Source organism: Myotis daubentonii, chromosome 3 (assembly GCF_963259705.1).
Source record: "Myotis daubentonii chromosome 3, mMyoDau2.1, whole genome shotgun sequence".
Lineage (NCBI taxonomy): Eukaryota > Metazoa > Chordata > Mammalia > Chiroptera > Vespertilionidae > Myotis > Myotis daubentonii.
This window is the reverse complement of record NC_081842.1, coordinates 175,784,306-175,797,443: the sequence shown is the minus strand read 5'-3', so window position 1 is coordinate 175,797,443 and position 13,138 is coordinate 175,784,306. Positions and strand designations below refer to the sequence as shown.

Below are 13,138 nucleotides of genomic sequence, written 5' to 3'. Positions count from 1 at the left end.
TGCCCTCCCCTGCCGGGGCCTAATCGCCCCAACTGCCATCCCCTGCCAAGGTCTAATGGCCCCCAACTGCCCTCCCGTGCCGGGGCCTGATTGCCCACAACTGCCCTCCCTTGCCACAACCCACCTCCTCTGCTGGGACCTGCCTCCTCCATGCAAGGTGGCAGAGACGCTGGGACTAGCCTCCTCTGCACTGCACAGAGCCGCGGGACCCCCAAGCCTCATTGTGTGGAGCGGCCTCCAGGCCTCACCTCCACTGTGCGCAGCCATATTGTGACAGCCATCTTGTGATGACGTGAGGGCGTGATGCCACCTAGGCTATTATTAGTATAGATTAACAGGGGTGGGCAAACTTTTTGACTCGAGGGCCACAATGGGTTCTTAAACTGGACCGGAGGGCCGGAACAAAAGCATGGATGGAGTGTTTGTGTGAACTAATATAAATTCAAAGTAAACATCATTACATAAAAGGGTACGGTCTTTTTTTTTTTTAGTTTTATTCATTTCAAACGGGCCGTAGTTTGCCCACGGCTGGATTAGAAGTTTATTGAACATACATTGTTCTAACATAGAAATACAGTTCTGACTGGATTTAGTTTTGCTTATAACCTAAATTATCAAATGCCACAAGGAGCCAAGGCATGAGAGAGAGTATTTGAATAAATACCTCCCCACAGTAAAGCAGTTTAAGGAGGAGACAGAATTTAAGAAGGAAATTAATGTTGATGGGAAAACCCTCTTGGAGGGGGAAACACAGAGTGAGGGGTGGGTGCAGTTGGAGGGGGAAACACAGAGTGAGGGGTGGGTGCAGTTGGAGGGGGGAACACAGAGTGAGGGGTGGGTGCAGTTGGAGGGGGGAACGCAAAGTAAAGATGAATTACAGTCTGAGGGGGAAACATGCTTATTGGTTCTTCCTCTTCCACTAATTCAAAGGTCTCTGTATGTTCCTCTGGCTCAGCGGATAAGGCTTCTTCCCCATCTTTCATTTTACAAGTCTCCCCCTCCTCTAGTAAGGTGGCTTCCTCCTCTTTCCTTTCACAAGTCACCTTCTCAGGTACAGGGAATGCCTCCTCCTCCTCCAGGTCAGCTGCCTCCCCCTCCTCAGATGAAGGGATTTCCTCCTTCAGATCAGTCGCCTCCCTCTTCTCAGGTGAAGGGATTGCCTCCTCCTCCTCCTTCAGGTCAGCCTCCTCCCTCTCCTCAGATGAAGGGATTTCATCCTTCAGATCAGTCGCCTCCCTCTTCTCAGGTGAAGGGATTGCCTCCTCCTCCTCCTTCAGGTCAGCCTCCTCCCTCTCCTCAGATGAAGGGATTTCATCCTTCAGATCAGTCGCCTCCCTCTTCTCAGGTGAAGGGATTGCCTCCTCCTCCTCCTTCAGGTCAGCCTCCTCCCTCTCCTCGGGTGAAGGGATTGCCTCCTCCTCCTCCTTCAGGTCAGTCGCCTCCCTCTTCTCAGGTGAAGGGATTGCCTCCTCCTCCTCCTTCAGGTCAGCCTCCTCCCTCTCCTCGGGTGAAGGGATTGCCTCCTCCTCCTCCTTCAGGTCAGCCTCCTCCCTCTCCTCGGGTGAAGGGATTGCCTCCTCCTCCTTCAGGTCAGCCGCCTCAGGTAGACACTTATTAAAGTTTTGATCATAACAAGTTTGGGGAGGATGTAAGAAAACAAAGTACTTTCATTAAATGCCTGGTGAAACTTTAAACTGGTAACTTAGGAAGATCTGTTCAATTTAGGGTGTGTCACCCAGCAGTTCCATATCTAGTGACCTTCCTTCCAGAACCACTTTCAAGATGTCTGTAGTAGCGCTATGTGCAATAATAGGAGGAACTTAAAAGACCCAGAGGTTTTGAACCAGTGAATGGTTCTGCAGGGCGAATGGGAAGTAAGGCAGATAGATACCTGCCACATCTCCAGGTCCCCAGGGATGAGGGATGAGAGGAACATGGGTTGCTGCTCTGCAAAAAGCCAGACCATAGGCTGCCAGTCTTAAGAGTTGGAGCTAGTGCCCTGGCCAGTGTGGCTCAGTTGATTGGTTGTCGTCCCATGCACCAAAAGGTCTCCAGTTGAATTCCCAGTCAGGGCACATGCCCGGGTTGCAGGTTGCGGGCTTGATCCCCAGTAGGGGGCATGTAGGAGGCAGCCAATCAGTGTTTTTATCTCTTTCCCTCTCCCTTCTTCTCTCTCTAAAATGTATAAAAACATTTATTTTTTTAGTTAAAAAAAAAAATTGGCACAGCCAGGATGGCTCAGTGGTTGAACATCAATCTATGAACCAGGAGGTCAAGGTTTGATTCCTGGTCAGGGCACATGCCTGGGTTGCAGGCTCGATCCCCCGTGTGGAGGGTGCAGGAGGCAGCTGATCAATGATTCTCTCTCATCATTGATGTTTCTCTCTCTTTCCCTTCCTCTGAAATCAATAAAAATACCTTTTTTAAAAACAGAGTTGGAGCTGGCCCTAGCTGGGCCCACGGTCTCCTCCAGAAACCACAGCTCTTGAACCACACATTCGAGTTGTGCAGACCTAATACCCATCATCTAAGGACCTCCAAGCCTCCCTGCCTTACCCCGGGATTCCTGGTCTTCCCCGCTCCTCTCTCCACTTTGAACGGCATCCGCCCCCCACAGTAGATGGCATCAATCGCAAGCCTGTTTTTGGAGGGCAGGGAACACGTTTGTTTTCCCTTGGTTTCCTCTGCTCCCATCCCTATCCTCTCAATCTACCACAGAAGTTTGTATCCAGGAATTCAAAAAAAATTAAGTTTTTCATTAGCCTGTCTGCCTTCCCCTACTTCAAAACACAAATATATCTCCCCTCGCCTTACCTCCATGCTGTTCAGTCCCAGGTGTTGGTGGGGCAAGAGCAAGCACTTCAGACGCAGGGCTGAGCCAATACTCATAGACCACATCTCCTTGAACCTGTATCCAGCTGAACATATACGCCCTTCCGAGATCAGATTATTCCCTTTCACGAGTTAATCCCTGGGAAGGCAAATCAGAAAGACTTGGAAATGAGATTTTCCCCTTTCATGAATTAATCCCTGGGAAGGCAAATCAACTTGGGAGACCAACAACGCCTTGGGGCTACAAAGTCATCTGCGGGTAACAGGTTTGTGCTCTCCTTATCTTCCTACAAAAGACCCAGCTGTTGATGAAAATCCATCTCGTTGCCCACTCAGCCCTTTGGGTTCGACTCCTACAAAATAGGCATGAACCTGGGTAGCTCCTAGGGTCCTAGGTGGATCTCGGACTTAATATTATAAGTGGTTGGGGAGCCCTTTTTATTTCAGGGCTCTGGGGTGAGCTAGAGGCCTTGATGTTTTGGAGGAATGTGATTTTTTTTTCTGCAAGATGATGTTGTACAAGTGTTTTCACATTTTTCTAGCTAGATTTTAAAAAAAATAAGCAAAAATTTTTTACCCAAATGAACTATCACTTTGGTTTCATAATTTGTATGGCTGATTTCATGAACTCTTGAAAGTATCTTTCTCGGTAAAAGTGAAAAGGCTTTCTTCTAGAACATCTGTGGGCTGTCTGTCTCCCACACCCAAGCCCTCTCTGTGTGGTAGACTATAGGGGAATGTGGTGATGTTTTCCTGCCTGCTGCCAAGCACGGGCCATGATGACTGCCTGCTCTATTTGCACCTGCTGTTGGACTATCCCTCTGCCCCTCTTCCCCTCCCCTCCCCTCGTTCCACGTCTACACTATGAAGTCTGTGCCCTCTTAAGAAATAAATAAATAAATAAATAAATAAATAAATAAATAATAACAACAAAAGAGAAAAAATAAAATTTAAAAATAAAGAAAGTGAAGTCTATCCTCTCACACCAGGTGATTTGCCTCACACTGCACATGACTAAAAGCGCTAGATTCTAGAGTAAAATGACATGGATTTGAATTCAGCCTCCACTCCTTAACTCATGTTGGAAAGTTACTTAACCTCCCTGCTCCAGGTGTTTCTGTCTGTAATATGGGAATAATCATGGCACCCACCGGTAGGGACTCAGAAGCATGCTCAGCATAAAGTAAGTGCTTGGCTTGATAGTGGTACTGTTATATATAGAATAAGCGAGTAAAGAAACGAACACCTTGCCATGGAGATCTTCATCAACCCTACAACAGATGGCCTGTTTCTGGGTCAGCTGAAAGTACGTGTCCAGATTCTCACCAAGTCTAGGAGTCCCCTTCACCACACCCCAAACTGATTGGTTTTGTGTCTTTACTTGAGTGCTTGCTTTGTGGGGTGTTTATGTGCCATTCCATTGTGTAACACCTTAATTATTTACTTTTTCCTTCTTAAAAGGACCTAAAACCAATCTCCTTGTAACCTCTATCAGTCTCACTCTGTATTGTGGAAATTCAGAAAATTGAGTGTCATAATCCCTACTCCTTAGGAAGGTTTTAGATTCACTCATTCACTCCACAAATACTCACTAGGTAATTATGTGCCAGGCACATGAACATTAAGAAGCAGCCCTTATCTTCATGAATCCTGTGATCTGATGGTAATGATAGTCACACAAATATACAATTTGTAAGGATTACTTCAAGAGTCCTGTGGAGAGGAAAAGAAAAGAAATTAATGTAAACATGGGTAGCCAGAGAAGGCTCGTGTAAGGGAAGTGACTTCAAAGCTGACGCCAGGCTGGCTGGTTTGCGGGGGAGGAATGTGAGGATGAAGGGGCAGTGGATTCCAGAGAACTGTGGAATTTAGGGTGGAGAGGAAGAAGATAGATGGGATTAGACAGGTAGGCAAGGGGAGGACCTTTGTGTGTATAATTAGGGAGTGTAAATTTTATTCCAAGTACTAAGACCACTGCAAGGTGTTAAGCAGAGGAGTGGCATTATCTACTTTATATTTAAAGAGATAAATGGCTATTGTGTGGTAGAGAGATTTGAAGGGGATGAGTGGGGATTCCAGTTAAAAGGCAGCTGATGATGAGTTGAATTAAGATGGTCACCATAGAGATGAAAACTAAATAGATTTGATATGTATTTTGGAGATAGACTGCAGAGGACTTGGTGAAGGATCACATGTGGCTGGTGAGAGAGGGAGCTATCAGGCTGGTACTCAGAGAGCAGCACCTCTATGGTTAGCATCCTAGCTTCCTTTCCATTTGGACAGTCACCAGCCAGCAATCAAGTATTTTCAATATTACATCTAGTGCATTTCTAAGTAGTCAGCTAGAGGTGCCATTTACTAAAAGGTAGAAAACTAGAGGAAAAATAAATTGAAGGGATTCTGTTGTTGGATCAAGAGTTTGGATTTGGTTGTGTGCATTTTAATATCTGAAGGGCTTATTAATTGTTCATTTTAATAAGCCCTTGAGATATTAAAATGCAGATGTTAAGTTGACAGTTGGATATAACAACTAGGCTGGGAATTGTCAGCACGTTGTTAACATTTAAAGCTATAGGAATGTGTATGCTGTCACCTAGACCCTGAGTGTGCAAGTGGGAAGTGGGTCCAGGACTGAGCCAGAAGGGGTGAGTAGAGAGCAAAGACTTAGAAAAGTGGACAAAGCCAGAGAGGCGGGCCATGGACATTTGGGCCAGGTGTTGGGGATGGAAGCTGGAATGGGGTGGGTTTATGAAGATGGTGTAGACTAAGAGTAGGCAAAATTACAGAGGTCACGTGCAAAGGCAACTTCAAAACACTTGCTGTGGTGGTCAGTGGAGGGGCTGTCGTGGGGAGGGAGAATCTGTCATTTCCTCTTTGTCTCTTATTCTAAATACTCCCCCAGTTCATTTAGTCATTCTTTTTATATATATATATATATTATTGATTTTTTACAGAGAGGAAGGGAGAGAGATAGAGAGTCAGAAACATCGATGAGAGAGAAACATCGATCAGCTGCCTCCTGCACATCTCCCACTGGGGATATGCCCGCAACCCAGGTACATGCCCCTGACCAGAATCGAACCTGGGACCCTTCAGTCCGCAGGCCGACGCTCCATCCACTGAGCCAAACCGGTTTCGGCATCATTTAGTCATTCTTTTTTTTTTTTTTTTAATATATTTTATTGATTTTTTACAGAGAAGAAGGGAGAGGGACAGAGAGTTAGAAACATCAATGAGAGAGATCGATCAGCTGCCTCCTGCACACCCCCCACTGGGGATGTGCCCACAATCAAGGTACATGCCCTTGACCGGAATCGAACCTGGGACCCTTGAGTCCGCAGGCCAACGCTCTATCCGCTGAGCCAAACCGGTTTGGCTAGTCATTTTTTATATGATGGTATTCCAGAAGATCCTGTAACTTGCGCTTAGCAGTGTTTTCCCCCAGAGTAGGATCCTTCACCCAAAATGTGTTCTGATCCAGCCGGGGCTGGGGCCGGGGCTGCCCTGTCACTTGCTTTCCTGCTAAATATTAACAGATACAACGAAGCGTACAGGCAGCCGCGCCCTCTGTTGGTTTATTATGAAACTGCAATCAAATCAAGCTCCTTTGCACTGCTTAGTCCAGTGATGGTGAACCTATGACACACGTGCGTGTCAGAGGTGACACACGAACTCATTTTTTTGGTTGATTTTTCTTTGTTAAAAGGCATTTAAATATATAAAATAAATATCAAAAATATAAGTCTTTGTTTTACTATGGTTGTAAATATCAAAAAATTTCTATATGTGACACGGCACCAGAGTTCAGTTAGGGTTTTTCAAAATGCTGACACGCCGAGCTCAAAAGGTTCGCCATCACTGGCTTAGTCCCTTCACTGTCCTTCCTTGTGCACTGAGAATGATAACTTGGAAGAACCGTTGATCAGAAGCAGGGGTAGCCCAGGAGCTCTTGAGAAAGAAGCTCTGATAACTCTGAGGTGAAGACAACTTCAGGCTAAGCAGACAACGCTGGCTTTTATGATTCCCACCTGACAGATGAGGAAGCTGGAACTCGGGCACAGCGTCATTTAAGTGGGAGAAACTGAACAGCAGAACTCCTTTTTGGGTCCTAGCATGGGCTGTCGGAGCTGTACCATATTTCTTCTGAATGCTTTGGAATGTTTTTTGCAGGGTAGAAATACAAGGTGAATGTTTAAATGTTGTTCTATTATACGTTTGGGACCATCTAAAAGGCAAACCAGACCCTGGCCAAGTAGGTCAGTTGGGTAGAGCATTGTCCGAGGTTGTGGGTTTGATTTCCCAGTCAGGGCACACACAAGAATCAACCAATGAATGCATAAATAAGTGGAACAAAAAATCAATGTTTCCCTTTCTCTTTCTCTCTTCTCTTTTCCTCTCTCTAAAATCAATCAATAAAAAGATTTTAAAGGCAAGTCATGGAGATATTCATTCTTTCTTTCAGTCACCAAATATGAATCAAACACCTAATATACACTGGATAGTTTTTCATAATAGAGATACAGTTGTAATGGACTACAGGAGTAAGTGGAAGCTGCACTGACTCTCTCAGGACCAAACTGGAAATACAAGTAAAATACAGAGATACAGTAGTAAACCAAGCAGACAGACTTCCTGCCCACACATTCAAATATGAAGTGACAGATGAGCCCTGTGGCGCTCAGAGTTAGAGGTTTGGGAGACAGGACGAAATGGCCAGAAGGTCGAAAGGAAACTTGACTAGTGCGGTGTCGTGGAAGCCAAATGAAGAAACTAGTTTGAGAGAGAGTCAGTCACTGTGTCAAATGCTGCAGATAGGTTGAATAAGATGAGGGATGAGAACTGACCATTGGATATACTATGGTTTCTCTAATTCTCCCCTGACTTATAATGGCTTGTCTTGTTCTGACTTTTCCCCCAGGTTGTAGCAGATACCAATATAAGCGCCATAGCAACTCAGCTTGAAAACTTGTCTACTGGCTACCACCTTGGTTCACCCACTGCTGACCACCACCCGGAAGACACAGAGTAAGTGTTCTAGAGGCAAAGTGCCTATTATGTGTGTGGGCAGTGCTCAGTGAGACCTTTTCCAGGTTAATGTAGAGCAGACTTCCTGGAGATGAGGAAGGGGAAGTACACACTACTTTTCTAATCTGTAGACAGTCTTCAGGAGAGCACAGGGTCTCCTTATTTCTCACAGAGCTTTGTTCCACTGGATAAGTTCTTAACAGACTGTTGGTGCAGAGCTTCCTGCGTCTGGTCACTTTGACATGTGCCTACACCTTCTCCCCCAAGAAACCACAGATTCACAGCCCAGGTGCACTCTGCTTGCTTATGCAAGGAATCAGGTTTCCTCAGTTTTCTAAGCAAAGTCTTGTAACACTTGCTGGCATCCTTCATTAAAACAAGTCATTACCATGAAAGCTGCTCATTAAGGCAGTGTTTCTCAAACTAGAATGTGCATAAAAATAATCTAAAGAGCATATTTAAAAATGCTAATTTTGCTGGCCCCATTCTCAGAGATTCTGAGGGGGTGGTCTGCAGTGGGCTACAGAGGCAGAGGACCGGCACTTCAAGAAATGCTGCCTAAAGTTAGTCCTCTGAGTACCAGCACTGCCTGGTCACCAGTAAGTGCTCAATAAATGTTTGTTGACTGGTCTGAATGGTTTATTGGAAAGATCTGGTGATCACAGCCATTTCAACTTTTTCCTGATATTTTATCAACTTAAATGACACTTTTGGATTTGTTTTTCTTGAGGAAAGAATATTACACTAAGTTCATTTTACTATGTTCTCATTATGAGAGTAATAAATGCATGCTTTTAAAATATGACAAATACATGAAAGTATAATATTTTCAAGTTAAAAATGGCCCTTTCTTTAAAAAAAAATCAGTACCCTTGTAGGAAGAGTAGTATACATTTAGCAGTTTTTGATACCCATTTTAAAAAAATTTGTGTTGATTTCAGAAAGGAAGTGAGAGGGAGAAAGAGAAACATCAATGATGAGACTCATTGATTGACTTCCTCCTGCATTCTGCCTACTGGGCTCAAGCCCCCAAATCAGGCATTTGCTCTGACCAGGAATTGAACCATGACCTCCTGGTTCACAGGTTGACACTCAACCACTGAGCCATACCAGCCAGACAATATTTTTTTTTGTATTCCACAGCTGCACAGCTCCTGACAAGTTGAGAACCACTAGCTTAAGAGAATTTAAATCACTTATAATCCAACCACTGTTAACATTCAGAGATTTTTTTTTACTAGTATTCTAGATGAAAAATTATAATTGAAAATGTGAGATAAATGGAGGCAAAGTCCATTGGATGTTGCCAGTTGAGAAGTGGAACGCATTCCTCCCTCTCCCCCTGAAATAGATCTCTAACTGGCAATAGAGGGGATTAGGAAGGTCTCTAATGATTTGGTGGCCCCCAGGGGCTAGTTCTAAAACAATGGCTTTAGACATCTAGGTTGCCATTTCAATATTCTTGGAAATGGGGGCTTGTGTTTGAAAGAGGAAACAAATCAAGTTCATGTCTAGCCAATGAGTCATTATGAGAGTACTTATTAAGCCACCAAGTGATGAAAGGTAGAGCCTTATTCATGACGTCATTACCATTCAGCCGTGGGGATTATTCATCATTATTTCATCGGATATTTATTGAGTGCCTTGCTAAGGCTCGACACTGTACAAGTGCTGGGTCCCGAGGATTCAAACTTAGAAACATAGGTGAAGGCATTGCCCCAGTCCTCAAGGAACTGCCAGAGAACCATAAGTCTGTGGTTATAAAAGAGTTGATAAGTGGAGAGCTAAATTCATTGGGAGAGATAAGTAAGTCCAGGGTCCTGTAAACCCATGGAAGAGGAGCACAACTCAATTAGGGAGTGTACTTGGAGGCACTAATGCTAAAGCTGAGTTTTTTATAGTAATTGGAAAAAGCAGGAATTGCATTCAAAACAGTCAAAAATATATATGGCATAGACATTCAGCAATTACTACGGATGCCTGCTATACACAACCAATAAGAACTTCAACAAACAATTGGTATCAGTGTGAACCAGCTGAAAATCAAGCCTAAAATAAGCCAGACAAAATTGGGAAGGGGGAGAGGGGAGAATATTCTAGTCAGACAGAACAGTATATTCAAGGGTTGCTTTTATCCCAGTTTTGCAAATTTTTCTAACTGTGTGAATGGCTGAGTTTACACCACCTGGCTCTGCCACAAAACAAGTGGTGCTGCCAGGATACAGATATGAGCCTCCTTCTGCAAATAGGACGACAGGGTCTGCGATACCGGAGTTCCTTCAGGTGTTTACCCTGTGGACAACCACATTTGGGAATAAGAGGCTGGTATGAGTTAAGCTTAGATGGAACTCCTTGAGCTCACATAGGTAATGTAATGTTTAGCCATGTTGTTTCTGAGAGAGATGACTTCCACACTGGACGAAGCTTTGAAAATCTAAATGATACATTGGAAACACATTGCCTTTATCCATGTTGCTCTACCTTGGTTTCTCTCCCCCCACCCCGGATTTCAGTTCTCGTTGACACAGTCATGATCCTGAGTTTGTGATAGGCACAGTGCGTGGTGCTAGGAATTCTCAGATGACTAATACTTCAGGAGTTCATGGTAGGGGAGAAAGAGGGCTAAGTAATCACAATACACTATAACAAGGGCCATCATGGAATCTGGGCCGAGTGCAAAGGGAGCACCAAGAAGGAGTGGCTAACTCTCCCAAGGGAGTCATAGAAGCTCCACGGTGGAGGTGGCTTTTGAAGAATGACTGCCCACCTTAGATGGAAGTGGTGGAGCAGGTGCGTGAGGGTGTTCCGGCAGGAAAAGAACAGCAGTTTAGTTTACTAAGTTATCAGGCCGCCATCACCTGCTCAGGACACAAGTCCACCTGCAGACTGGCAGTCTGCACTAAGCTAAGGCTTTGCCCCATGCACATTCTTTAAGGATGTAAAGACAGTTCCGTTCAGTTTTCTTAAAAATCTCTTTACTGATTTTTATAAAGAGAGGAAGGGAGAGGGAGATAGAGAAACATCAATGTGAGAGCAAAATATCAATTGGCTGCCTCTTACACGCCCCCTAACTGGGGTCAAGCCCACAATCCGGGCAAATGTCCTGACCAGATTCAAACTGCAACCTTTCAGTGCACAGGACAACGCCCAACCAACTGAGCCACGCCGGCCAGGGCTCCATTCAGGTTTAAACAGTCAACTTAAGAGTTTAAAACTAAGCATAGAGAAGGATGCTTTGACCATTTCAGGATCATGACTTTATTTGTAAATAAAAGACAGTGGGTTAAATGAAAGAGAAACCCCTAAAACATCAAGACGGTTGGTCATTAGTCCAGCATGATATGGGAAATTTTTTTTAAATGTTTCTAGATTGCTCTCTCATAGTTTAATTTGATCTGAATAGTTTCGCAGTATGAAAGTCTCTCTCAAATCTGTGTTCTTCCATGAAAATGAAATTCCTTTTCAATATCTATTCTTCAATTAAACAGCATGCATTGTGTTTTCAGAACACCTCCACCTAAGATTATTACTTTGGAGAAAGGCTCTGAAGGATTGGGGTTTAGTATTGTAGGGGGTTATGGAAGTCCCCATGGAGACCTGCCAATTTATGTCAAGACTATATTTGCAAAGGTATTTTTTTCCTTTTTTACTGTACTTATTTTTTTAATCAAACCTAGGTGAGATTTTTTTTTAAGTGCTTTGGTTTATTTTGGGCTATACCTGGATATGTACATGTATATTTATTTCATTTTAATCTCATAGGAAATTCCTGTACCACACTAGTGAAAGAAGAGTTCTTTTATAATAGTGGAGTCACAGAAATGTAATTTTCTTTGGACTCCATAACAAAAGTAGATGCTGGTAGTTTTTAATGATCGTCTTCTTTCAGCAACACAATATTAAGAGCAGTACCATGATCTTTGGAAGCTGATCTTGGTATTGCTGTGGGCTAGAACAAAGATGTGTTCTCCTTTAAGAAAAGGTAGCAGAAAAGAAAAGGTAGCAGACACAAGAGGGACACATGGCATAAAGCTTAGTACAAGCCTCAGATCAGTGCAACATTAATGGCTGCCCATCACCAAAAACCTCAGGACACTTGAGCATAAGGTGGTTTCTCTCTTACAATGCTCTGCCAGGTACTTACTTGCAGAACCAGCCCAGGAAGTTAGATCCTGTTTTTCAGGGATTAGATATTCCAATGCATCCTACTGAATACACAGGTCACGGTGTGCATGCTTCAGATGGCTCTTAGATAAGTTCTTTTTAACTTCATTAGGATTTTTAAAGTCGGAATTTCATTTTATTATAAACTTTGAAGAGCTTTGAAAAGTATTCACTATTGATATTGCAATTTTCTCATTGATTTTATCACAGTCATTTGTTTACGTGTTAATTGATCCGATTGTCCCCTTTAGCTTTACTTCTCTAAAGAAATAAAGATCTTAAAAAAAAAAGTTGGTACTTTCCCTGGATCTTATATGTCCACAGGGTGTAGAGTTTTTTTTTATCCTCACCTGAAGATATATTTTTGTGTGTGTGTTTTTCATTGATTCTAGAGACAGAGAAGAAGGGGTAGGGAGGGAGGGAGAGAGAGATGGAGGAAGAGAGAAACACTGATCAGTTGCCTCTTGTACACACCCCATCTAGGGATAGAACCTGAAACTTGGATATGTGGCCTAATAGGGAATCCAGCCCTTGACCCTTCTATACAGAGGATAACATTCTAACCATTTAGCACACTGGCCAGGGCTTTTTTTTTTTTTTTTTTTTAATTGAGAGAGAGAAAAATATCAATTTGTTGTCCCACTTATTTATTCATTCATTGGTTGCTTCTTGTATGTGCGCTGACCTGGGATCAAACCCACAACCTTGGTGTATCAGGATGAGGCTCTAACCAACTGAGCTACCTGGCCAGGGCTTGGGAGTAGATTTTTATGTGACTTTTTTGGTGTCCTAAGCCTCATTTAATATTTCTTACTCAACTAAGAAATTAATTTGGCCCATTAAGATCTCTTTCCACTCTGGAAATATGAAGCATCACAGGCACTTGAGTATATGCAATTTGCAAGACCAAGTCAATCTGATTAACTTCCAATGTCCGGACCTTCCATTGTCTTTCAGATGTTTGGTTGGAAACTTCAGAATCAAAGCCAACTTTAGGTCCTAGTCCCTTCAGCAGCCAGATTTTACCATAAGCAAAACAAAAACAAACAAACAAAACAAAACAAAACCATGGACCTAACAGTTTCAACAACCCTGAAAATTTAGGGGGCAGTTTTTC

At 43.5% G+C, this 13,138-nt stretch overlaps 1 protein-coding gene across 11 annotated transcripts in view; it reads left to right on the top strand.

Moving 5' to 3' along the window:
• PATJ (PATJ crumbs cell polarity complex component) overlaps nucleotides 1–13,138 on the top strand; it is a 305,718-nt gene that overhangs the window by 288,980 nt on the left and 3,600 nt on the right. For 6 of the 11 annotated variants that reach the window (XM_059689341.1, XM_059689346.1, XM_059689342.1 and 3 more), the window contains 2 exons: nucleotides 7,751–7,857; nucleotides 11,346–11,487. The exons of 1 other annotated variant lie outside the window; for it this stretch is intronic. In XM_059689341.1, coding sequence (XP_059545324.1) covers nucleotides 7,751–7,857; nucleotides 11,346–11,487 — 249 coding nt within the window. The remainder of the gene's footprint in view (nucleotides 1–7,750; nucleotides 7,858–11,345; nucleotides 11,488–13,138) is intronic. 4 more of the 11 variants (XM_059689345.1, XM_059689340.1, XM_059689351.1 and 1 more) reach the window with 2 other exon arrangements.